Here is a 27,286-nt window from a genome sequence, read left to right as displayed (position 1 = left end):
TTTAGGTAACATGTTCTGTGTTTCTGAGCTATCTAATTCACTAAGGTATAATTACCTAATACCCTTGATGTCCTTTACTGCAGATGATGATAACATCATTTGGCCTTTAATCTAAAGGAATGACTGATGTTATTTAGGAGTCTATGCATAAACCTGGCTGTAAATATTCCTTGAATAACCACAAGGTCTAGTCAACTCTTGTTGTCCAACAAAGTATTTAAGTAACTTACCCATAAGAAAACTGGATCAGGATGATGTCTATGTAATTCCCACAGAGAAAAACCTGCCTAAAAACTTGGCCAGTTGATGACTGATGGTACACAGATAGCATGATTGCTTCCCTGGGCAGGCATTGCTTCCATCTGAGATCTAGCCAGGGTCAAAATTTAACCCTCTATGGAAGTGGGAGAGAGAGAGAGCACATGTCATGAGCAAATTCATGTATGTAGTGCAATTCAAATTCTCCCTTATAAGGGATGATCCTTAATCAACCAGGAAATTGAGCATACCAGAAATAAGCTGCCATTTTGATATCTCACAGTGTATACGAATAGAAAAACTGTTGAATGATCAGAATGCAGCCATGTTTAAAACTTGGTTGAGTCTGGGCGCAGTGGCTCATTCCTGTAAACCCAGTGCTTTGCAAGGCTGAGGCAGGCAGATCACTTGAGCCCAGGAGCTCGAGATCAGCCTGGTCATTGTGGCAAACCCTGTCTTTACTAAAAATACAAAAAGTAGCTGGGCATGGTGGTGGGCACCTGCAGTCCCAGCTACTCGGGAGACTGAGGCACAAGAATTGCTTGAACCTGGGAGATGGAGGTTGCAGTAAGTCAAGATCGTGCCATTGCACTCCAGCCTGGGTGACAGAGCAAGACTTCATCTCAAAACAAAACAAAGAAAATAAAACCTTGGTTCATTTTCCAGACATTGATTTGCTAAACTTCAATCAAATTAACTAACTTGAAAGCTGCCTAGAGCTTACTGCTGTATGAGATTGCTGATGAAACATGTATGCCTTTGGTTATTTACTGAGCTATTTTTTCCCCAGCTTCCTAAATGAAAATATATTTATTTGTATATCAATATTATAGCAAATCCAGTTCGTATGGTTTTTCTATCAGTTTAGTATTTTATTAGTTTGTATTTATCGTAATACAACTATTTGAGGCTCTCTCTCTCTCTCTATATATATATATGTATATATATATATATGGAAAGGAGCCTTCAAATAGTTGTATATGATAGTATACAACTATTATATATAACTAATGTATATAATTGTGTGTGTGTGTGTGTATATATATACTTTTTTTTGGGGGGGGGACAGAGTCTCGCTCTGTGTTGCCCAGGCTACAACGCAGTGACACAAACACGGCTTCCTGCAGCCCCGACCTCCTGGGTTCAAGCCACTCTCTTGGTTCAGCATCCCAAGTAGTTGGGACCACAGGCACATGTCACTCTCCCCAGCTATTTAAAAAAAAAAAAATTTTTTTTAGAGATGGGGTCTTGCCATGTTGATCAGGTTGGTCTTGAACCCCTGGGCTCAAACAATCCTCCTGCCTCAACCTCCCAAATGGCTGGGATTACAGGCATGAGTCACTGTGCCTGACCTCATATTAATTTTTATGTTTATTGTTAAAAGACTTATCAGCTAAAGATAGAAGCATTTTCAGGATGGTAATGTTGAGTCTTCATAGTGCATTTTAATTTTAATTCATTTCATGTATGCTCATGGCCAGCCTAGGCACAATTGTGGGGTAGGTAACGTTTCTTTTTAGGAGTTTTTATGTTTTAGGCTATACTTTTCTTTGGTCAAAATATTTCCTGGGAACCTACTATACCCTCAGGCTGTTCTCATCACTCCTCACCTTCTTAATAAAATCCAATTTTACCAGATGTCCATTGCAAGAACTTGTTAAATTAATTTATGCTAATGCAGTAGGTACAACAAAACTCTTAAAGCAAGGGAATAAAACTTAAAAATATAGAATTTCAGGTTTTAAATGGAAGAGGGGGTTTCACTTTAAAATAAGAAGTATTTTTAGAGCTCTTAAGTCATATAAGAACCACCTTCTCAGCCTATGTAGAAAGCTAGTGCTACAAGTTTTCAGTGATTGCTCAAACTTACACTGGTTGTTATAAAAGACACCTCCAAATCAGGAGTGCTTGTATATACAGCTTTGATAAAAACAGCTTAACTGTTTATAAATAATCTATCACATTTCAAAATATGTCTTAAATATTTAGCTAGAAATGATGCATATTTTCATTAAGAGTGAGACATACACTAAGTCAAAAGCAAGAATAGATGCTAAACCTTCAGGGCTCAAGGAATACTTGTGAAGGGCTTGCACATCAACATTTATACACTAGCTGAATAGATCTTTTGGCTTCTTTTTATTCATGCAACAAGACTTCTGTAACAAGATGGTTTGATTTCTTGTTTTTACCTTAAAAGGGAAAGAAGGAAGAAGAGAAAATTGCCTTATCCTTCTTACAAAGTTATACCGACGGACTGAAAGCACTCCAGAGATAAATAATAAGTTAAGGAGACAAGCATATGCACTCAAAAGTATTTACAAAGTAGGCAAAGCTAGTGGGGGAAAAAAGGCCACAAAAATAATCCTTAAGACAGTTTATCCTTCTGAAAACAACTAAAAAGCAAAGTTGAGGAGTGTTTGAAATAAAAATTTTTGAAGCATGCTTATATTTCTTAATCTCTTTCTAAAGCTCACTTCTTAGCTGCTTAATGATATAATTTGTGGGATGTTAGTAAAGCATTTCAGTAGTACAAGTAAGGAACTGTGACACTGCCCAGATCTCTCACAGTGACTCTGTATCCTGGTGGGAAAGACAGTAGAACCAAACCAAGAGACCTGTTGACTCTGCTGAGCCTTAAAGAGAATCTGAGTCCTTGTCTAAACTGAAGATAAAGCATGAAGGCAAAATTTCTGGAATTGGCAACTGTGGGGTCCACTTTTGATACACTGTTAACTGTGTGGGAGAGGGCAGAGCAGGGACTGGAAGAGGATAACCTTGATGGTTTTGCAGGGCCTGGTATGTGGTACACCAGCCAGCCATGTTTCTCTCAACTCCTCACCACCGCAGTGAGGGCCTAATGGCCCACACACATTAGTACCACAGCTCTCCTGTGGCAACTGAATTGCAGACACAGTGCCATAACAGAGATAATGAGCCTCTAAAGGTCTGACCTAGAATCTCAACCCTATTAAATAAAAGCAAATAGAACAAAAGCCACAAAGAAGTCTACAGATAGATGATCTGGCCTAGAAAATGGGTGAACCATTATTATTAAAACATAAAAACATGTAAGTTTTAATATTAAAAAAGAAATTAGAGAAGGGTAGATAGACGACCAAATCACCAAGTTCTCCTTTCAAAGGAAAATTCTATGCATTAACAAATCATCGTGGGACCAGTTATAAAGAAATTATAAACATACGGAAAATAGGGTTTATATTGCACGATGCTGTCAAAGTTTACCTTTCATGTTTTCTCAAGAAATGTAGTAGACTATAATTCATAGAATAAATGCTCAATAAACATATTAGTTAAGTGACTAAGCCAATGATCAAATGATCCCTTAAGTCTCCCAATCTGCAGTAGAAATTACGAATCTGAAGGTATAAGTCAAGGGTGCTTAAGATTTCACTTCCTTTTTTTTTCCGTAACTCAATTTAGTGTCCATTTTGAGTTTCCCTTCTGCTTGGATTGTGAAAATGTAATGTCAAGCAATTGAGGGTGGCCCTCTCTGCCTCTTCAGTGTGACTCTTAGGTGTTCTGACACTCTTTAAGCTTATCTCAGTCTCCATCCATCACACTGCACTGTGATTTTTTTTTTCTCTGTACTTTACCCAAGAAGCAAGGCAAAAAGGCCTTGGCAGTTCAATCCTGTAAATTAAGGGTTCTGTCATTTGCCCTGGTGATCAGCTCAGAGGCGCAGGAGCCAGGGTCTCCTTATTTAGGGTCCTATAAAGTCTAATTATGACTTTCTTCTTTTTGCTTCTCCATCATCCCAACCTGGAGACTCTTCAGAAGACTGGGAAAAAAGCAGCTTTGTGTTTGAGGAATCATAGTTTCTCCAAGTATTGTCTATGCCATGATGTTCAAAAGACTGTTTTGAAATTCAAAAGCCAAGAATTGATTTTGTTTTTTGTTTTCTATCATATCTATCTTACAAGTATGTGTGCATATTTGATTATATCCTGAATAGATTTTTCTGAATATAAAATTATTCACTTATAATAAGGGGTTATTCAATGCATAACAATAGTGCCCTCCAGAAAAATTTCACCAGTTTTTTGTTATTAGCAGTCTGAGTCCAATTTTCCTACATCCTTGTCTGTACACCAAATTTAAAAATACATATTTATTATTTTTAAGTCAAAAATGAAATATTGGCCAGGCGCAGTGACTCACGCCTGTAATCCCAGCACTTTGGGAGCCCGAGGCAGGCGGATCACAAGGTCAGGAGATCGAGACCATCCTGACTGACACGGTGAAACCCCGTCTCTACTAAAAATGGAAAAAATTAGATGCACATGGTGGCAGGCACCTGTAGTTCCAGCTATTTGGGAAGTTGAGGCAGGAGAATGGCGTGAAACCAGGAGGTGGAGCTTGCAGTGAGCCAAGATCGTGCCACTGCACTCCAGCCTAGGTGACAGAGCAAGGCTCCATCTCAAAAAAAAAAAAAAAAAAAAAAGTATTTTATGTTGGTCTATACTTCTTTGATTACTAGGGAGTCTGAACATCTTTTCTGAGGTCTATTGACCATTTTTATTTTTTATTTTTTGTCCATGCATATCAACTGCTCATTCTGCTTAGATCTTTATTGATTTGTTAGAAGAATGAAGGGCAGGCTGGGCACGGTGGCTCATGCCTGTCTCCCAGCAGCTTGAGAGGCTGAGGGAGGTGGATCGCTTGAGGTCAGGAGTTCAAGACCAGCCTGGCCAACATGGTGAAACTCCATCTCTACTAAAAATGTAAAATTAGCCAGGCGTGGTGTTGCACACCTTTAATCCCAGCTACTCGGGAGGCTGAGGCAGGAGAATCGCTTGAACCCAGGAGGCGGAGGTGGCTGTGAGCCCAGATCAGGCCATTGCACTCCAGCCTGGCCAACAAGAGTGAAACTCTGTCTCAAAAAAATAAAAAACGGGCAACTAAACCAGAAAAAAATCCCTTTTGCACTAAGTATATGACAGTCATATACTGAAAGTGTTTTTCTGGTTTATTTGCCCTTTTTTTTTTTTTTTTTACAGTGTTTGAGACAGAAACTTACACTGTGTACATCTGATTTTGTGGTTATGTTTCCCTGGGTATTTTAAATTAAGAATTCCCTTTCTATTGAAAAATGATTAGTGTTCACCTTTCTTTTATTTTAATTATTTTATGTTTTTATTTTACATTTAAATTTTAATTAATCTGTTATATTTAGCATAGTGTATGAAATTGGGTCTCCTTTTTTTTTTTGTTTTTTTGAGATGGCTGTAAACCTTACAATCTTACATAGGCTATCAATTTTTTTTTTTTTTTTTTTTTTTGAGATGGAGTCTTGCTCTGTCGCCTGGGCTGGAGTGCAATGGCACTATCTCGGCTCACTGCAAGCTCCGCCTCCTGGGTTCATGCCATTTTCCTGCCTCAGCCTCCTGAGTAGCTGGGACTACAGGCGCCCACCACCAAGCCTGGCTAATTTTTTGTATTTTTAGTAGAGACGGGGTTTCACCGTGTTAGCCAGGATGGTCTTGATCTCTTGACCTTGTGATCCACCCACCTCGGCCTCCCAAAATGCTGGGATTACAGGTGTGAGTCACCACGCCCGGCTGGGTCTCCATTATTTTGTATTATTTAATTTAGTTAATAGCCCTTTTCTCCTTTGGTCTAAAGTCCACATTTATAATAAATAATACTTTCCATGTGATGACTCTCCTTTTGGACTCTGTGCTATGTTCTACTATCTCTTTTATACACACAATAAGATACCACTTTAATCATTGTAGATTCTTAATAAATTTTAATACCTGATAGAGAAATTTCCTCTTTGTTACTATGTTTTAATTTTTTTCAAAATTTTGTTGACTAGTGCATTTACTCTTCCAGATGCAATTTGGAAATTTCATTCCTAATGTTAGCATTATAACTTAGGTCTTCATTGCTTTTCACCCGCATAACCTGAATCCCCACGCAGTCCATTCTGTGACCCCGTGCAGCCTAACCTGCTTATAGTTTAATCAGAGTGTAATACATAATAACGATGATGGTAAGATAACTCATTTGCCATGCTTTCTTAAAAATTTAAATTTGGGGTTCTTAATATGATACTAATTTCAGATTTGTCTCTCAGGGAAAAGAACATTGAACCTCCTCCCTTTAAGAAGTGTCATTGTCTTTTCAGAGTGTGGAAGGAGAACACCATGAGAAAGCTGTGGAACTACTCAAGGCTGCTAAAGACAGCGTCAAGCTGGTGGTGCGATACACCCCAAAAGTTCTGGAAGAAATGGAGGCTCGCTTTGAAAAGCTACGAACAGCCAGGCGTCGGCAGCAGCAGCAATTGCTAATTCAGCAGCAGCAACAGCAGCAGCAGCAACAAACACAACAAAATCACATGTCATAGGTGAGAAGTGACTTATTTGATACAAGGAGTATATATATATATATATAAAAAATGTTCTAAAATATATTTTCTTTAGCTGAAACAAAACCATTAGATTTAAATAATCCAAACAAAATCAATCAAACAAAAGACAGTGATCTAAAAATATATAAACAAGATAGTTTATGTGCCATTCAGCTATATGCTCCACAAATGCAAGATAATTTGGAAAATGATGTACTTTGAAAGGGACAAGTATGGGCTGTAGGATGCTTTTAGACAAATTAAGAAAATGCAGCCTCGTGCAAACCCGGATCCTAAGGAGAAGAGTGTGAGCTGGATTCCAGGCCTCACTCACCCTGTTGGCCAGTTACCTTTACACAGTGTATTAACTGCACAACCTTATAGTGCTGACCATGGAAAGATCTCCTTTAGAATACTGAGATACAATTTATTGGAAAAGTGCCCCACTGAAAAGAATGAAGCTGAGACCTGCCACTGTCCATGCTCTAAGAGATTCTGAAGTTCTCATGCTCCTTTAAAGTGTGTCTAACATACAAATGGCCAACAGCTATATGAAAAAATGCTCAACATCTCTAATCATCAGGGAAAAGCAAATTAAAACCACAAAGAGATATCACCTCATACCTTTTAAATTGGCTATCATCAAAATGATGAAAGATAGCAAGTGCTAGCGAGGATGTGGAGAAGAGAGAACCCTTGCACACTGTTGGTGGGAATATAAATTGCTACAGCCAATTTGACAGACAATACAGATTTTCCTCAAAAAAGTTCAAATAGAATTCCATATGATCCAGCAATTCTGTTTCTGGGGAGATATTCAAAGGAATTGAAATCAATATGTCAAAGAGATGTTTGCACTCCCATGTTCAATACAGCATTATTACAACAGCCAAGATATGAAAACTGAAGTGCTATCAATGAATACGTTTCTTTAAAAGTGATAAGTATGTGATAGATATCTATATCTACCTACACACACACACACACACACACACATGAATACCATTTAATATTTAGCCTTTAATTAGCAGGAAATGTTGTCATTTTTGTCAGCGTGGATAGGCCTAGAGAACATCATAGTAAGTGAAATAAGCCAGGCATGGACAGACAAATACCACATGATCTCACCTATGTGTGGAATCTGAAAAACTTTAATTCATAGAAGTAGAGAGTTGAATGTGGTTTCCAGAAGCTGGGAGGTTGGGAGAGGAGGGGAGAGAGAGAAAAGGGAAAAGGTCTTAGCCAAAGGGTACAAGTTTCAGTTAGGTAGAAGGGGAATAAGTTAAGATGATCTATTATACAATTTGGTACCTATGGTTAATAATATTGTATTGCATATTTCAAAATAGCTAAGAGAATGGACTGTAAATATTCTCACCACAAAGAAACAATAAGTATTTGTGGTGACAACTTTGGTAGCCTGATTTGATCATTCCACACTGTATACACGTATTGAAACATCACATTATAATCCATAAATACATAAAATTATTACTTGTCAATTAAAAATAAAACTTTAAGAGTTTTGAAAAAGTTGTAAAGTAGAAATAAAATGTGTCTAAGATTCTCCTGCCTTTTTCTAAATTCCACTTTGTAACAAAGAATACTAAATCAGGTTTTGCTACATATTATCAAGAAAATTGAAGAAAAAATGTTAAGAGACCCCATCTTTGAAGTCCCTACTATGCCCTATGCCCTTATCACATTTTGTCCTTAATCCTCAGAAAAAAATCCCTTCAAGGCAAGTATCAATAAAAAGTTTTTTAGATGAAAATATGAAGCTAAAATAACTTCAGTGGATCTCCCATGACTACATTTACAAGAAACATAGAATTCTTTTCCTTTTTACTCTACCAGGTTTTCATCTGCCAACATCAGATATTCTGGAGTTATATAAATTTTCCTTGCTATCCTTTAGAGAAGACAGTTCATATTGTTAGATACCTTTACACTATGGTGTCTGCGAATGTGTATTTGAAGTGAGCTTCAAATATTCTTAGAAAAATGATTGTGGGTAATAGTGGTTTTAGGTCATTCAACATCAGATTACTATTTGCACAAAGAGAAACACTGGATATAACATGAGGCTTTCAGTTGTTTGTGACACTTGTGAAAAGAAGAAGCTACATAGAAAAGGGAGTAAAAGGTATGGGATTTGTTCTCCAACAATTCTGGGAATTCAACAATCTATCTTTCATAGGCTGCTATTTTTTATTATATATACCATGTTTCAGTATCTTTATCTCAAATTGCATTCTATCCTAAAAATACATTTATTGAACATTAAGTATTTATTTGACACTGTTATAAGTGAGGCACTGTTTAATGAGCTGCAAAAATGGCGTGAATAATGCAAAGTTTTTGCCCTCATCCCTACATTCTGGTTGCAGGAGATAGTTAATAAACAAATAAACAAGTAAATAAAAATATCCTATTGGGACCAGTAGTTTGCAGAGTAAAAAAGGGGGTTTAAATAGAGAACTGCTCGGTGGTAACTTGACTGTGTGATCAGGGAAGATCTCTGAAAGGAGGTAACATTTCGATGGGACTGAATCACAAGAAGCAAGGAAAAAAGACTAAAAAGAGAAAGAAATAGCCAATGCAGTAGCTCTGTGACAGGCATATTTGAGGAACAGAAAGAAAGCCTGAGTAGTTAGAGAATAGTGAGTCAGAAGAACAGTGGTGGTGGCTATGGGGTCAATGGGATAGCTGGGGACCAGGTCACAGAGAGCTTTGTGAGCCACTGAGGGAAGTTAGATTTTATTGCCCTGGAAGCCACTAAAGGTTTTTAAGCACAGGAGTGACATGGTCTGATTTATTTAAAAGATTACTCTGGCTGCTGTGTGAATAGATTATTGAAGACTGAGAGTGGAAGCAGAGACCAATTAGGAGGCTAATGTATAGTAGTCCAGGCAGGAAATATGGTGACTTGGTCTAGGATGATGTAGTTGAGACAGAGGTCTATAGACAGACAAGGACAAGTCATTTTGTCCACATCGTTCTCTGTTATCCATTCCAAATATAAAGCCACTTTACATTTGTACTTTTAGAGCTCTTAAAGATCTCTTTTGTGGTAATGACAATGCATTATTCCTTAGTTCAACATTTACACTCTTTTTACTAACTCATTTTTCTCTCATCCTTGATAATATAGATGTATACCAATTCTCCTAATTGATTTACCACATTGGTCCATAGTAAAATTGTGCTAGTATTTTGAAACAAATATGTTCCCATTCAGACTTCTAAGGTCTTACTAAAGGCTTCCAATATTATACTCATTCAATCATCTTTAAAAGTATACAACTTGGCCAGAATTATTTGCTGGGCCATATTACTCAATTCCATTTCTCCGTTCCATCCATCTTCATTAAATTTCCTATGGTTTCACCACCACAGACTAGTTAGTATTTTTAGTAAAAAGCCTTTATTATGCAAACTGTGTTTTTTCTGGCATGAGATATAATAGAGTTCTATTTAGGTGAACATGAAATTTTTGTTTGTGCACTTGCAATACACATAAGCATGGTCCCTTGAGATAAAACTGTAGTGATCATTTCAGGTACAAATAAAATATAACCAAGTCATGTCATTCATGGATTTTCATGGTGACTTCAGTCAAAGAGACCTACATTAGCTCCTAATTACATTTTAATTAATTTGATTTCTAAGGACTAAATGGGATTTGTCATACTTGTTAATTCTTACTACAGTTGCTTCTGAAAAAAGTTTGAAGCTAATTTGAACTATTAGACTTTAAGCATCTCAGATTTTTTAAAAATTTAACCAGTCAAGCAAAAACCAATTAAAATCAAAATACTTGTCTGATATTATCTTATTGTTTATCAAATGAAATATAATTTCTAATCTGAAATTAGAAATAATGTGTTTTTTTATCTGAGATGGTAAAAGTTATAAAGCATCTAGCAATGATAAATAGTGAATACAAACGGAAAACAGATTTAATGCAAGTACTGTGCAGGGAATTTGTGTCTTATGCTTATTTTTAATTGTAAATTCTCTTAAAGTAAAAATCAATTGTCTTTTCCCCTAACTTCTGTATTTGACAATATTGAACGATATAGATTACATTTTCTAAAATGTAAAAAGTATTATTGTTGCGCAATAATATGCTAGAAATGTAAACAGAGAATATGAATAAGGGTTTTATTAGCGCTATACCCACTTTTTTTGAGAAACAGTTGCATTAGTTCGTTTTCACACTGCTCATAAAGACATACCCGAAACCAGGAACAAAAAGAGGCTTAATTGGACTTACAGTTTCACATGGCTGGGGAGACCTCAGAATCATGGCTGGAGGGGAAACGCACTTTTTTTTTTTTTTTCCTTTTAACGCGGATTCTCGCTCTGTCACCCGGGTTACAGTGCAGTGGCGCGATCTCGGCTCACTGCAACCTCCGCCTCCTGGGTTCAAGCGATTCTCCCACCTCAGCCTCCCAAGTAGCTGGAATTACAGGTGCCTGCCACCACGGCCGGCTAATTTTTGTATTTTTAGTAGAGACGGAGTTTCACCATATTGGTCAGGCTGGTGTCGAACTCCTGACCTCAAGTGATCCACCCACCTCGGCCTCCCAAAGTGCTGGGATTACAGACATGAGCCACCATGCCCAGCCCGAAAGGCACGTCTTACATGGCCATGGCAAGAGAAAAATGAGGGAGAAACACAAGCAGAAACCCCTGATAAACTCATCAGATCTCGCGAGATTTATTCACTATCACAAGAACAGCACGGAAAAGACCAGCCACCATGATTCAGTCACCTCCCGCTGGGTCCCTTCCACAACGTGGGAATTCTGGGAGATACAATTCAAGTTCAGATTTGGGTAGGGCCACAGTCAAACCATATCAGACTTATATTTTACTCAGCTTTAAGCACCTCAGCTTCTTATTTTGACTCCATGTATATCATATTTCACCCACATTCTCAAAAAATAAAAGTAAGAAGAAAGAGGAATATCTTTGGAGATATCAACATTCTGAGGATGTCAAGACCAAAATCTTGTCCCTGACCTCCATGACTGGATCTAGGGTGGAGAATTCATTCCAGTCAAAACCAGCCTGTATCTTATTAAATTTACAAAGTTGCTAGCATTTGCCGGTAGCCTCCCCAAATCTCTTTTTCCCTTACTCTGAAGACCCCCCCATTTTCTTTATTTTGCCTACCTTTAAAAGCCTTCTCTACCTTCTTCTAGCATTACCACATACATGATCCTGATGATCTAATCCAGGGAATTACTACCAAAACTATCAGCCCAGTCAGTCACTGAGAAAACCAAGTTCCAGGGGATGACTCCAATAAAATTGAACACAAGGAACCCAGAGTTTCCAAGCAGAACACTGGACAGAAATAATCATAAAGCTGACTAACACTTATTAAACAATTAGTGTGTGCCAAGAACTCTTTTAAGTGCTTCATATATATTAAATTACTTAATCTTTTCAATAGCCTTATGAAAGATTAGGTACTATGTTTCATCTTGTTTTAAAGTAGCAAACTAATTAGTACAACCACTATGGAGAACAGTTTGGAGGTTCTCACTGCAGATATCTGCACTCCCATGTTTGCTGCAGCTCTGTTCACATTAGCCAAGATTTAGAAGCAACCTAAGTGTCCATCAACAGATGAATGGATAAAGAAAATGTGGTACTTATACACAATGGAGCACTATTCAGCCATAAAAGAGAATGAGATTTATGCCAGGCACGGTGGCTCACACCTGTAATCGTAATACTTTGGAAGGCCAAAGCGGCCGGATCACTTGAGGCTGGGAGTTTGAGACCAGCCTGGCCAACGTGGCAAAAACCCATCTCTAGTAAAAATACAAAAAAAAAAAAAAAAAGTTAGCCGGAGCTGGTGACACACACCTATAATCCCAGCTACTTCGGAGGCTGAGGCACAAGAATAGTTTGAACACAGGAGGTGGAGGTTGCAGTGAGCCAAGTTCATGCCACTGCATTCCAGCCTGGATGGCAGATCAAGACTCTGTCTCAAAAAAAAAAAAAAAAAAAAATCAGTAATTTGCAACAGCATGGAGATCATTACGTTAAGTGAAATAAGCCAAGCACAGAAAGGCAAACATTACATATTCTCACTTATTTGTGGGAACTAAAAATCAAAGCTATTGAGCCCATGGAGCTAGAGGGTAAAAGGATGGTTACCAGAGGCTGGGAAGGATAGTGGAGGAGTGGGGAGGGAGGTGGAGATGATTAACGGGTACAGAAACACAATGAATGCATAAGGCCTAGTATTTAACAGCACAACAGGGTGACTATAGTCAATAACAATTTAGCTGTACACTTAAAAATAACTAAATGAGTATAACTGGATTGTTTGTAATGCAAAGGAAAAATATTTAAGAAAATGCACACCCCAGTTTCCATGATGTGATGATTACACATTGCATGCCTGTATCAAAACATCTCATGTACCCCATAAATATATACATCATGTACCCACAAAAATTAAAAATTAAAAAAATTAAAAATAAAGTAGGAAACTGAAGCATATAGGAGTTTTTAAAATGTGCGTAACATTTCACATCTATTGTAACAAGTAATAGGGCCATGATTCAAACCCAGGAACATGGGCTTTAAAGCCTCTTGCTCTTACTCATATTGCCACACTGCCTCTTTGTTCAGTGGGACTTGCCCTTACTTTTCCTGACCCCACTTCACAGACATATTTGTGAACTGTCTGGGGATTCAGTCTCATGCAGTTATCCAAATCACCCTTATCAATTACCTTTAAAATAGTACCCCATCCTTTAAAGTACTTCATCCTCAAAGATGCATTAGCTTTCCATGGCTACCATAAAAACTACCGCAAATATAGTACCTTAAAATAACACAAATTTATTGTCTCCTGTAATGCTGTAGAATTCAGTGCTCTTACTATCAAAATTCCAATGTCATTTTTCACAGAAGTAGGAAAAAAAATCCCAAAATTTGTATGGAACCACAGAAGACATCAAATGGCCAAATCAACTTTGAGCATAAAGAACCAGACTGAAGCCTTCACACTACCTGACCTTGGGGTCTATTACAAAGCTATGGTAATCAAAACAGCATGCCACTGACATAAAGAGAGACACATAGACCAATGGAACAAGCTAGAGAACCCAGAAATAAATCCACATATTTACCGTCAATTGATTTTTGACAAAGGCACCAAAAACATGTAATGGAAAAAGGACAATCTCTTCAATCAGTGGTGTTGGGAAAACTGGATATCCAAAGCAGAAGAATGAAATTGGACCCTTATCTCACCCCATAACAAAACCAACTTAAAAGGATTGGAAGCTTAACTGTAAGACTTGAAACTATGAAACTACTAGACGAAAATAGAAGAAATGCTCCACAACATTGATATGGGCAAAGATTTCTTGGATACATTCCAAAATCACAGGCAACAAAAGTAAAAATAGATGAACAGGATTCTGCCCAACTAAATAGCTTCTTCACAGCAAAGGAAACAATTAACAGACTGAAGAAATAACCCATGGATTAGAAGAAAATATTTGCAAACCATACATCTGATAAAGGACTAATATCCAAAATATGTATGAAACTTAAAAAACTCAATAGCAAGAAAACAACCCAATCAAAAATGGGGAAATGACTTAATAGACATTTCTCAAAAGAAGCCTAAGGAATAGCCAACAGATGCATGAAAAATGCTCATTGTCACTAATAATCAGGGAAATGCAATTTAAACCACAGTGAGATCTCACCTCACACCTCTTAGAATGGCTATTATCAAAAAAAAGACAAAGCCAGATGTGGTAGCAAGCACCTGTAGTCCCAGCTACATAGGAGGAGGAGGTGAGGCAGGAGGGTTGTTTGAGTCCAGGAATTTGAGTCCACCCTGGGCAACGCAGTGGGACCCCCATCTGTTTTAAAAAAAAAAAGTAAAATTTTAAATTTTAAAAAAGAAAAAAATATATAACAAGTGTTTGCAAAGGTGTGGAGTAAGAGGAATCCTTATGCAACAGTGGTGGGAATGTAAATTAATACAGACATTTTGGGAAAAAATATAGAGGAGGGTCCTCAAAAACTAAAATTAGAACCACCATATGATCCAACAATCTCACTTCTGGGGATATATCCAAATGAATCGAAATTAGCATGTTAAAAGGATACCTGCAGTACATGTAGATTGCAGCATTGTTCACACTAGCTAAGATAAAGGAGCTACATAGGTGTCCAGCATCAGTTAAATGAATATACATAACAGAATACTATTCAGCCTCAAAAGGGAGGGAAATCCTGTCATTTGCAACAACATGGATGAACCTGGAAGACATTGTGCTAAGTGAAATAAGCCAGGCACAGAAGAACAAATGCCACATTTCTCACCTATAAGTGGAATCTAAAAAAGTTAGACTTCTTCGGGTGCAGTGGCTCACACCTGTAATCCCAGCACTTTGGGAGGCCGAAGCTGATGGATCACGAGGTCAGGAGTTTGAGACCAGCCTGGCCGATATGGTGAAACCCTGTCTCTACTAAAAATACAAAAATTAGCCAGGCGTGGTGGTGCACCTGTAATCCCAGCTACTCAGGAGGCTGAGGCAGAAGAATCGCTTGAACCCAGGAGGTGGAGGTTGCAGTGAGCCAAGATCGCACCACTGCATTCCAGCTTGGGCGACAGAGGGAGACTCTGTCTCAAAAAAAAAAAAAAAGTTAGACTCATAGAAGTAGAGAGGAGAATGGTGATTATCAGAGGTTTCAGAAGAAGGGTGAACAGGAAAAGAAAGGGGAGAAGTTGACCAAAGGGTATAAAGTTTCAGTTAGACAGGAGGAATAAGCTTTAGTGATCTATTGCACAGAATGATGAGTTAAATAATAATGTCTATTTCAAAATTGTTAAAAGGATAGATTTTAAATATTTCCACCACAAAAAATAAGTGTGTGTGGTGATAAAATGTGTTAATTATTTTATCTTGTTTAATCATTTCACATTGTAAACATATCAAAACATCAATTCAATATATTTGTACATCACGAATGTATTTGTACATCAGAAATTTGTACATCACAAACATATACAATTATTATTTGCCAATTGAATATCAAATTTTAAAAATATATCTTGTAATTCTGTAGGATAGAAGTCCAACACAGTTTTACTGGGCTTTAGGGGGCTCTGGGGGAAAAATTCATTGCTTCCTGGGCCCTTCCTCCATCTTCAAAACCAGTAGCGGTGGTGGAGTCCTTCTCACATTGCATTTCTCTGACCTCTGCCTTCATTACAATGCTCTTTTCTGTCCCCCTCTTTCATTTGTGTTGTTGTCTTGGTGCTTGTAAAACTGTTTAATTTATTTCTACTGATTTACATTTGATGTTTATTGTCTATGAAAGTGACACTTTTTCATTGCAAAATTTTTAGACAGTAGAGAAGTATAAAGAATAAATTAACCTTTCAGCTATGATCTCACTTCATTTTAGTACACGTTGTTTTTTCTCCAGACATGTAATTTCTATATATGTATGTTTATATGTATATGTTTATATATATATATGCTTATTTTCACTCATATTTTACATACTAAATTATAGCCTGATTTTTAAAAATTAAACAATATGGTTAACATTAGTAGACTTAGGTCTACAGTTTAAATATCTGTGTAAAGTCTTACTGTCTAGGTATACAATAATCAATCTCTTATGAATGGACATTAAGGTCATTAACATTTTTATATCTTGTTGGATTTGATTTGCTAACTTTTGTTGAGGATTTTTAAATTTATTTTCATGAGAGATATTGGTGTGTAGTTAGGTTTTTTTTCCTTCTAGTGTCTTCGTCTGGCTTTGGTATTAATGTAATGCTGGCCATATAGAATGAGTTAGGAAGTATTCCCTCTGCTTCTGTCTGATATGCTGAAAGCAATTATAGACAATTGGTATAACTTATTTCTTAAATTTTGGTAGAATTCTCCAGTGAACCTATCAGGGTATGGTACTTCCTGCTTTGGAATGTTACTAATTATTGATTCAATTTCTTTTATAAATATAGACTTATTCAAATTGTCTATTTCTTCTTATGTGAGTTTTGGCAGATTGTGTCTTTCAAGGAATTGGTCCATTTTATCTCGGTTATCAAAATGGTGGATATAAAGTTGTTCATAGTATTTTGTTTAATATCCTTTTAATGTCCATGGTATTTGTAGTGATGTGACTGCTTTCATTTCTAATATTGGTAATAATTTGTGTCCTCTCTTCCTTTTTGTTAGCATGGCTAGAAGTTTATTGATTTTATCAGTCTTTTTATTTTATTTTTTTTGAGATAGGGGGTCTTGCTATGTTGCCTAGGCTGAACTTAAATTCCTGGACTCACACAATCCTTCCATCTCAGTCTCCTGAGTAGCTGGGACTACATGCATGCACCACAGTGCTTGGTTTTTATTTATCATTTTAAAGAATCAGCTTTTGATTTCATTGATTTTCTCTATTAATTTCCTATTTTCAATTTCATTGATTTCTTCCACATTAATTTTTATTAATGAAAAATTAATCTGCATTAATTTTTATTATTTGTTTTCTTCTGCTTACTTTAGATTTAATTTGCCCTTTTTCTAGTTTCCTAGGGAAGAGGTATAGATGATTCATTTTTTTGTTCCCACAACTTATCAAAACATTTTTATTTTTCATTTTTACTTGGTTCAAAATATTCTTTAAATTTCTCTTGTGATTTTTTTCCTTTGACACATCCCTCTTCCACTTTTAATTGCATTGGGTTGAACTAAATAATCCAAGATAATTTTCCTATTTTAACATAGGCTGATTAGCAACCTTAATTTCATTTACAACCTTAATTTCCCTGTCATGTAATCTAACATATTTATAGGTTCTGGAGATTAGGATGTGGACTTAACATTTAGTGGATGAGGAGGCACTATTCTTCTACCACAATGGCTCTTTTAAGAGTTAGTAAGGCAATTTGATCAACCAGATCCACACTAATATGGAAAAGAAGCTTTTGTTAAAAATAAATTGTTAATCAGTTAAATTATAAATCATGACTGAGGGCAATATTAACATTTGTTGCAGCTGGTTCTTCCCAACAGGTATGTCAGTGGCCCACATGTTGAATGCCCAGTGCTTTCTCTCAGGCTGACTCCTGCCCTGGATAGGTGAGAAGATCCAAGACTTACCCAAACTCACCTGTTCTGAGTCCCATTCCTTCAGGACATGTAGTTATATTATCATATCATTCATTAAGAACTCAGCCTCTAGGCCAGGCACGGTGGCTCACACCTGTAATCCCAGCACTTTGGGAGGCCAAGGCGGACAGATCACCTGAAGTCGGGAGTTTGAGACCAGACTGGCTCACATGGGGAAACCCCATCTCTACTACAAATACAAAAATTAGCTGGGGTTGGTGGCACACGCCTATAGTCCCAGCTACTCAGGAGGCTGAGGCAGGAGAATCGCTTGAGCCCGGGAAGCAAAGATTTACTTCATCTCAAAAAAAAAAAAAAGAACTCAGTCTAGATCTCTGGTCACTGTACAGCTAAATGACCTTTAGGAAGTTATTCAATCTAAGATTTCAGTAAAATGGTCTGTTGTGGAGATTAAATATGAAAAAAAAGTGAAACTCTTAACAAACTGTGTGACACTTAGTGAGCACTCCATAAATTTTCATTAGTCATAGGAGTAGTAGTCGGAGTGGTGATGTTGTAATAGTTAAAATGTTAACGCTCATGTGTTGTTATATAATATCTCAGTGACTCCTGAGGAAACACAATGGCTTTATGCACGGTGTTCAAACCACTCAGTAGACCCCAGGGGAGGTTGGGCACATCTCTCTAAAGCACGGCAGCTGGAGAGTGTTGACGTAAAGTAAACAGAACAATTTTGTTAAGATCTGTTTTCAATATGGTGCTTGGCATTCACTGAAATAAAAATATCTGCAGCTTAGAGAACAAAGATGTAAAAATCACTGTTCTTTCTGAAAGAAATGACCTCCTAATCGTGGAAGAGTGGCAGGTATGGGGGGAAGTGTCTGGCAAGACTGCTCCCCAAAATCTGACCATAGAGGCAATTGCCTATTCTGTTCCACGTGGTATCAGGCTGACCTCATGAAGAGAGACAGATTTAATGTCTGCGTCAGAGAAGGAATATTGGTGCTTCCAGCCCAGCAGAGGGAGGTTTTGCTGGCTTCCACCTCAACAAAAGCACTACAAAAAGCCCTAAGAGTCATAACATAAATGTTGGTTATTCTTTGCCTTCATGAGGAAAAATAGAATCATCTGGAAATGGAAGAGAGAAATGTTTTACATTTGAAATGTTTCCAAACTGGTGTTCTTTATTTCATTTTAGGGAACAACTGTGGCTTTTCCATCTTCATTTGATAATTACTTCCTTTGCAAACATCAAACGAATTTTTTCATATGTGGAAGATGGTGCATGAATGATAGCACCCAAAATAATCCTTGCTGTTCTCACATAGCATATGCTCTTTTGATATTTTTAGCATATTGTAGTTGACAAATGAATACTAATCACTGATTTCTCTTCACTCTTTTTCCCTTTCAGGCCCTTGAGGGAAAGCTACTTGATCAAACATCCTATAGTCACAAATTTGAAATCGTGCTTCAGAATCCCAGCACATAGTAAAAGACAACACAGATAATTATACCTGTCAAGAAGCTGTGAACACATGGTGTATAAATTCTTTACCAAGGCAACTCGACATCTTCTTTCTCTGGGCTTGAACCGCCACTGCTCACGTGGGCTTTACATACATTGACCTTCCATTCACGGCAGTGGGAATTCTCAGTGTGCAGAGGGAGAGGTTTTCTAGTCTGCAAACTGAAACAGTGTAAGAAGAATAAAGTCTGTGACTTTTAAATAAATCACCAGGGCCAAGATTGAGTGAATCTTGGGTCCATAGCTTTTCCAGATATTAGCAAACCCCTCATTAGGCTATAATTCAAACTGCATCAGTTCAAAGGGTGTTGCCACGTAACAGAAACCTACACATTGCCCCTTACCCTGACCTGCTCCACAATCCATAGTGCTGAGTTGTCTGAATTGGAATTCCAGTTAATTGCAAGTTCAACCTCTGTTTTCCTCTTGAAAATCGCAAGGTATCATAGTATATTTATATTTTCTTCAGGTTCTAGAAGCAGTCAGATTTTTATTTTGTTTCCACGAATTTTATTATGCATTAATAGAATGGACCAATTTTAGCTCAACTTTCAGTTTGTTAGAAGCAAGGGTAGGAACTCTAGCACTGTAGTTTTTGATCTAATTATTGCTTGTATCTATTATTATTAATTCCAACAGAATATAATGTATATTTATTCTACAAAATATATATTATCAGAGTGCATTCGTTACAACTTAGGTTCTTTTCTTACCAAGTGTTAAGAATCTAGTAAGAGAATACTAGCAAAGGACCTAGCCCCGTGAACAGATTCTCATATGTTATATACATAACCCCACTCTCAATATTTTTTGTTGAGTTTTATACTTTTTGATTGATAAACATTGAAGAAATCTAAACTCTACTGACACTGATGTGCTGTCATGGAAGCCTATTTCGTATTTTAAAACTTAGCAAAACTAAATTATATGTGCATATATATTCAAATATTTATGTCACACAAAGTTTAGGTCAATTTCCCCAAATATAAACTAGATATTTTTGGCACTCTAACATAAACAAATATTATTTCTCTTATAATTGGGCAGATGGAAACCAGTGATATCAATATTGTGAATGGCAGATGCTGCTTCCTCTATAGAGAAAAAAAAAAAAAAACCACCTACTTTGTTAATATATTCCCATAGGTAAATAGACAGTGAGATACCATCTTTCAGAAAATATCATTCCCTAGAAAATAATCTGTTAGAACTACCTTTACAGGTCATAATTTTTGGTTTATGGTAAATCTAGGCACCTAAGTCTGATCTTTATGAAATAAATAGGAAGCAATAATTATTTGAGCATTTGAATACCTTAAGCACAGAAATGTATCTGAGAAAAGGATAATTGCTTAGTTGAAGTATTCAAAATAGATCAGGAAACCAGAGGCAAATATTTGAATATTCCTTATTCTCAAATACAGAAATTGATTCCCCAAGATACAATACAATTGGACACTTCAGATAATCCCCCAAAATAGAAATGTATGAAGCTCAGTTTAGACTGTCTTCTTGTAAATAAAACAAAACCAATCAAAACTACCCAGCACATTTTATTATGCCCTGTTGGGTGATAGTATTGTCAATACCAGGTTTTCCCTGCTCTTCACAATGCATCCCTCACCAGAGGAAAAACAGCAAGGAAACTAGGACGTTCGCTAATTTCAACAATGCCCCGCTGTGGTAACAGATTCCCATCCTTGAATACATATCATTTTTTACTAGAGACAACGGGGGTGGTGGGGTGGGGTCAGTGAGGACCCTGAATGTTATGTAAAATAGATTTACAAAATAGACAAGCATGATAAAAGGGAATGAATGGAGACGATGTATTATTCAGTTTGAAAGAGATCACATTTTTATAAGAAAAATTTAATAAAACATATATTTTAGTTATCATTTAACAAAGATATATTAAAGCTATTCAGGCAATGCCACAGGATTCTCATAAAGGGAAATCATTGAACCCTTGCCATGAGAAAATGGTCATTTCAACACATTTCAATACATTGTATAAATTTGGAGCTTAAGGTGAGTGAGTATGTTTTCACTTAGTCATAAGTGTTTGTTCAATATTAAAGTTATCATATGGTTTCACATCAATACAAATATTGTCACAGTGTTACAGAAACAACTATCAAGTGGTAAGATAGCTTACATTTGTGTTTTCTAGAAGCCTTTGTATTTACGCTTCATTTGCTTAATGCTAAGTGTTGATAAAGGTATGCCAGATTGTTTGTCAAAGTAAAGAGGCAATCCATCACACCTAGGACTTCTAAGGACGGATTATACTTCAGAGTGGTCTCATATACAAATGACCATTTTCCTTCAGTAAAATCTTATTGGTTGAAATGTAAGCCTTTTCCTAAAGCTTTAATCAGAAGTAGCGATCACTAAGACTTAAGCCACTTGTGGTTCTCCTAAGTTTCACTGAAACCAGAAGAAGAGGGAAAAAATTACCACAACTTGTGTTATACTAATTATCTTCATTATTAATGATCATATTAGAGCCACTGACATGTCCCAGATTATATTAAACTAAAAACCTGCATTGCTCTGACATGAAGCTCAATTCAATGTAATAAACAAATTAGGTATTAAAAGTCAAAAATAAAAAAAAAAACTGCTACGATATCACCAGAAATCCTGGTGAAATTTAATTTTTTCCCTTTTTTAGGTCAGTGGTCAGTGGGATAGATTTTTCTAAACTTTTTCCTGCTATGATTTTGAAGACAAATACATGGAGTATAGTTCAGTAAAAGAGAGCTTTCAAGCCTTTTCACTGGAGCATTTGCATTTTGATTCTGTTGTCATTTGAAACAGAACATCTGCAGGGAGATAATGAGCTTAAGTTACAATTGACTTTGGAAAGAATAACAGACTTGTGTTTCCTCAATCATGTAGTCAATAGGGAATTCTCCAGTTATGTGAACAATCACAATCTTTTAAGACAATACTTAGATCTAAATGCAAAATCTAGCATGCATAGGCTTTTTAAGGATTTTAGGCTGTCTCCAAAGAACTTGGCTCGAGATGGATTACACAATTTACAAATGCAGTTTTCAACTGTGACATCAAACTGATCTTATCTCATTTCCTGTTACTCAGCTGTGCCTGTAGGACTCCAAGAGGTGAAATATTTTGTCTACATTATTTTAAACATCTATAGATATGTGTGGATGTGTGAATAATGCCAGAATTTCTCATCTTTTAGCTAGTTTGTTTTTATCATACAGACACAGCCTGTTCATAAGACCAGCTTTAGACAACATAGAACTCAATGCTCTGAAGATTCAGGGAGGCCAACACGGAAAAGATCTTCCAAAATACGGGGTGACCTGACCCATCTCATCCCTCTCTAGCTGGAAACCTCTATAGAGAAAGGGCTGTGACTGCCTTGACCTCTGTCTGGCACAACGTAGGTACTCAGTATTTGTTGGATGAATAAATGACTGAATTAATGAATAGACAAAAAAATGGATTTTACCTTCTGAAAATCTCACAGATTTTACCAGCTTATATTATACTGATTGTCACTATGATTTCTAAATTTCATGGTTGGAACCATAACTGAGTCTTTATAAAAACTTTTTAGATGTATGAATTTGGAATTTCATTAATTAAAGACTTCAAAGATTTGAGGACATTTGAACAGTGGATAAGGAACAATGTTTGGGGATACAGAGTTTTTACACTGAGTTGAACCCAACCTTTCTAGTTCTTTATATAAGCTTTCTGAATTTTCTGGCAGGAATGATTCAAACATAAAGCCCCATTTTTAAATTTTATAAAAGATGTTGTCATTTTTATATAAAAAGATCATTACGCATATTATCCCTTTGATATTTATTAACAACCGTTCTCTAAGAAATTCATAATAATTGGAGACATCATCCCTAAATCTCTTCCTACTTTCAAAAGATCACTTATCCTTTCATATTTGATTCCTAGAATATACTAAGCTGAAGTTTAATCACACACTTATTCAGATGTTTCCCTGTGTTTATTCATTTAACAAATATGTATTGTGTACCTAGTGCATGCTAGGTTCTGGAAATGCAACAGCAAACAAAACAGACACAATCCCTTGTGGAGTTTACTGTGAGAAACTCTCCCACATTTACCCTAGCAATAACTAGAGAGTTTACTGTCCACTGGGTCCTCTTCGGACACCTGATAGAGAAAATAAAATTCCTCACCCCATGGAAATCATGAAATACTCCCTGCACGGATTTATGTGAGCTTGCTTTTATAAAAACACTGCTCGAAAATGCTGCTTAGTTTATCTATAAACCACAGTTATACCCCGGTGAGGTAGGTAAGTAATTTATTAATAACTAACATTTATGCAGCTCTATTTTCTAGCTACTGTGCTGAGTGCTTTTATGGACTATCTCATTAAATCCCTTCAACAACTCTATTCAGTAGGTTCCATTTTATAGATTAAAAAAACTGAAGCACAGATATATTATGTGACTTGTCCAAGGCCACACAGCTAGCAGGTGGAACCGGGATTTGAACCCACGCAGTCTGACACAAGAGCTCATGTGTCTAATCATTATCTGTGGTTTGGGGGGACACCATTACACTGAAATGAAGGAGTCACTAAGTGAGTCACTGTATATAAAATACTTGGAAATTGTAAAGTAATATACAAAAGATATTAATGAAGTATTATTCATGGTAAACAAATCACATCAGTAGCAAATACAGGGTGAGAACTCAATCTTATGTTATAGTTCTTAAGAAGAATATGTGAAGCCAGGAACATGGTTAAAGGTATAGATCAGAAAATTTCTGACATGTGATAAATATTTCAGTGACTTTTCAGATTTATTTCTTGTTAGCCACTGTGTCTATTTGGTGCTACAAAAACTGAAAGAAACAAAATCCCTGATATAAGGGCTTATAACAAATACACAGTTTGGAGATGAACTAAGGATATTTTACATTTATGGGGAAGGATTGGACAATAGAATCATTTTCTCACCACTTGCATGTACATCATGTCTTTCCAATTGTTTTCATTATTTTTCTGAAAAAGCTGCAAAATTGTGCAGTGGTTCAACCTGACCAAAGTGGTATTATGCTGCTGGGAAGTAAAAGTATTAGACACCAAACTGGAAGTATTGTTTTCATTATCAAATGACTTTAAGTTCTTTTAAAGCATGGATGTAAAAGAATTTTTACTACTGAAGACACCTGAATATTGGGATGCTAAATTTTCTTGGGTTTCTCCATTCCTGACCACACAGTGGTGTCATTCTATTGAGGGCTTAGATTCTGTAAAGGAAAAGACAATTTTTTTGTTGTTGTTGTTGTTTTTTTTTTTTTTGCTTTCTAGTCTCAAACTCAATATAGAACACTTCTGTGACCAAATGTAAAGGTTTCCCCACCCACCCCCGCCCCAACAATTTTCCAAGCAGGTACCAACTGGATATCCTATAATTCAATTTAATTCTGAAACTATTTACTTGAAGATGGTGAAGATTCCACAGATTGAGGGCTCAGTCTCACAACACTTAGCTTACTTAAGATGCCAATTGCAAGTAGTAGGTTGTCACCTGTCCTTTGACTGGCTGGAGACTGAGGTTCCCACAAGCCCTTCCTTGGGTTCAGCTGGGACAGCTCAGAAAACTGAGGAAAACACCTACTTAGTTTACTGGCTTATTATAAAAGATATCATAAAGGGAATTTTTACCCCATTCAAATGATATGGTCATATAGTTACCAGGAACCTATATTCAGGAATGCTTATTAGTGTCCTTTCCATCCTTTAATGAACCTCCTTGAAGACACAAGATTCTAGGATTTTGCTTGCTTGTGAAGTTTTCAGAAACTGCATCAGAATTAAGCAATTAACTGTGGAAATGACTTAAGATAGGCATAAGGACACAATCCACAGGAAATTTGGTTATTTCTGTAGTCTACAATAATTTAACATATTAACCGTAGTTATGAGTGATAGTCTATACCCAGACATATCAGAATTTTAAGAATGCCATACAATTTTGGAACATATATTAATAACATATTTATGAAATACAACTCAAAGAAGGTTAAACATCATTTCTTATTTGATAAGGCTTCCCATGTAATTTAACACATCAAATAATTCTATTTCTCTCGCCTTTGGATGCTGCAGGGTCCTTCTCTAGCATCCTAACTTTAGGGGTCAAAAAAAAAAGACTTAATTATGAAGATGAAATTTGATTTTAGGAAACCTGTCAAATATGTGTTTTAAAACACTTAACCAAAATAGAATCACAGGTCACTGTAAAATAATGATCATTCATGTAGCCGAAATAGTAATTTAAAGATTTTCAAAAAAGCAAAAACTTTTATACTTTGAAAGAAGACCCGGTTTTCCAGACAATCAAAATACCTGAGAGATACACCATGAGATGGAATATGTCTCTCTCTCTTATCACTGTTTCTTATTTTTTGCTTTTTACTCAAAAGGTGAACAAAAACATTTTACTGACATGTTAACACTACATTAAATTTTTGTTCAAAACAGAAAACCAAATTTTACTTTTGGATTAGTGTATTATCAACACTAAAGCTAATTGTAATAAAACCTTTTAAATCTATCAGATCTGTCATCTTTTAGCCACACAAGATTTTCATACACCCTTTTTGTTTTACATTTTCTTGCTCTTCCAAACTCCCTATATTCATTTAGTTTTACCTATTTCGTATTCAATTTGAAATTTTTAAGAAACTTCTACACTAGACAAAATTATTTTTATGTCAACACACATTTTTATGCCTTTACAACTTTTCTCACCAAAAGCATATCTTGCTTTTGTTTATACATTCTGTATAAATAATTGTTTTTGTCATATCCAGTAGTTTTAATTACATATATTAACTACAATTTTAACTCTCAGTAACCTAATTTCTAGTGAAAATATTAGGAAGAGAGGGGCAGTTCCAACATGGCCGAATAGGAACAGCTCCAGTCTACAGCTCCCAGCATGAGCAATGCAGAAGATGGGTGATTTCTGCATTTCCAACTGAGGTACCAGGTTCATCTCACTGGGACCTGTCAGAGAGTGGGTGCAGGACAGTGGGTGCAGCCCATCGAGTGTGAGCCGAAGCTGGGTGAGGCATCACCTCACCATGGAAGCCTAAGGGGTCAGGGAATTCCCTTTCCTAGCCAAGGGAAGCTGTGACAGACGGCACATGGAAAATCAGGTCACTCCCACCCTAATACTGTGCTTTTCCAACAGTCTTAGCAAACGACACACCAGGAGATTATATCCCGTGCCTGGCTTGGAGGGTCCCACGCCCACAGAGCCTCGCTCACTGCTAGCACAACAGTCTTGAGAATTGCAAGGTGGCAGCGAGGCTGGGGGAGGGACACCCGCCATTGCTGAGGCTTGAGTAGTTGAACAAAGGGGCCGGGAAGCTTGAACTGGATGGAACCCACCACAGCTCAAGGAGGCCTGCCTGCTTCTGTAGACTCCACTTCTGGCAGGGAGGGCATAGCTGAATAAAAGGCAGCAGAAACCTCTGCAGACTTAAATGTCCCTGTCTGACAGCTTTGAAGAGAGTAGTGGTTCTCTCAGCATGGAATTTGAGATCTGAGAATGGACAGACTGCCTCCTCAAGTGGGTCCCTGACCCCCAAGTAGCCTAACTGGGAGGCACCCCCCAGTAGGGGCAGACTGACACCTCACATGGCCAGGTACCCCTCTGAGACAAAGCTTCCAGAGGAATGATCAGGCAGCAACACTTGCTGTTCAGCAATATTCACTGTTCTGCAGCCTCCACTGCTGATACCCAGGCAAACAGTGTCTGGAGTGGACCTCCAGCAAAGTCCAACAGACCTGCAGCTGAGGGTCCTGACTGTTAGAAGGAAAACTAACAAACAGAAAGGACATCCACACCAAAACCCCATCTGTACATCACCATCATCAAAGACCAAAGGCAGATAAAACCACAAAGATGGTGAAAAAACAGAGCAGAAAAGCTGAAA

General features: G+C 36.9%; 1 protein-coding gene across 3 annotated transcripts in view; it reads left to right on the top strand.

Annotated features, from left to right (window-relative positions):
• LIN7A (lin-7 homolog A, crumbs cell polarity complex component) overlaps window positions 1-24,423 on the top strand; it is a 149,805-nt gene extending 125,382 nt beyond the window's left edge. For all 3 annotated transcript variants that reach the window (XM_050749262.1, XM_050749265.1, XM_050749263.1), the window contains 2 exons: window positions 6,413-6,631; window positions 19,190-24,423. In XM_050749262.1, the coding sequence (XP_050605219.1) occupies window positions 6,413-6,631 (219 nt within the window). In that variant the 3' untranslated portion in view covers window positions 19,190-24,423. The remainder of the gene's footprint in view (window positions 1-6,412; window positions 6,632-19,189) is intronic.
• The last annotated feature ends 2,863 nt before the right edge of the window (window positions 24,424-27,286 follow it).

Source organism: Macaca thibetana, chromosome 11 (assembly GCF_024542745.1).
Source record: "Macaca thibetana thibetana isolate TM-01 chromosome 11, ASM2454274v1, whole genome shotgun sequence".
Taxonomy (NCBI): domain Eukaryota; kingdom Metazoa; phylum Chordata; class Mammalia; order Primates; family Cercopithecidae; genus Macaca; species Macaca thibetana.
This window is presented reverse-complemented; position numbering and strand designations above follow the sequence as displayed.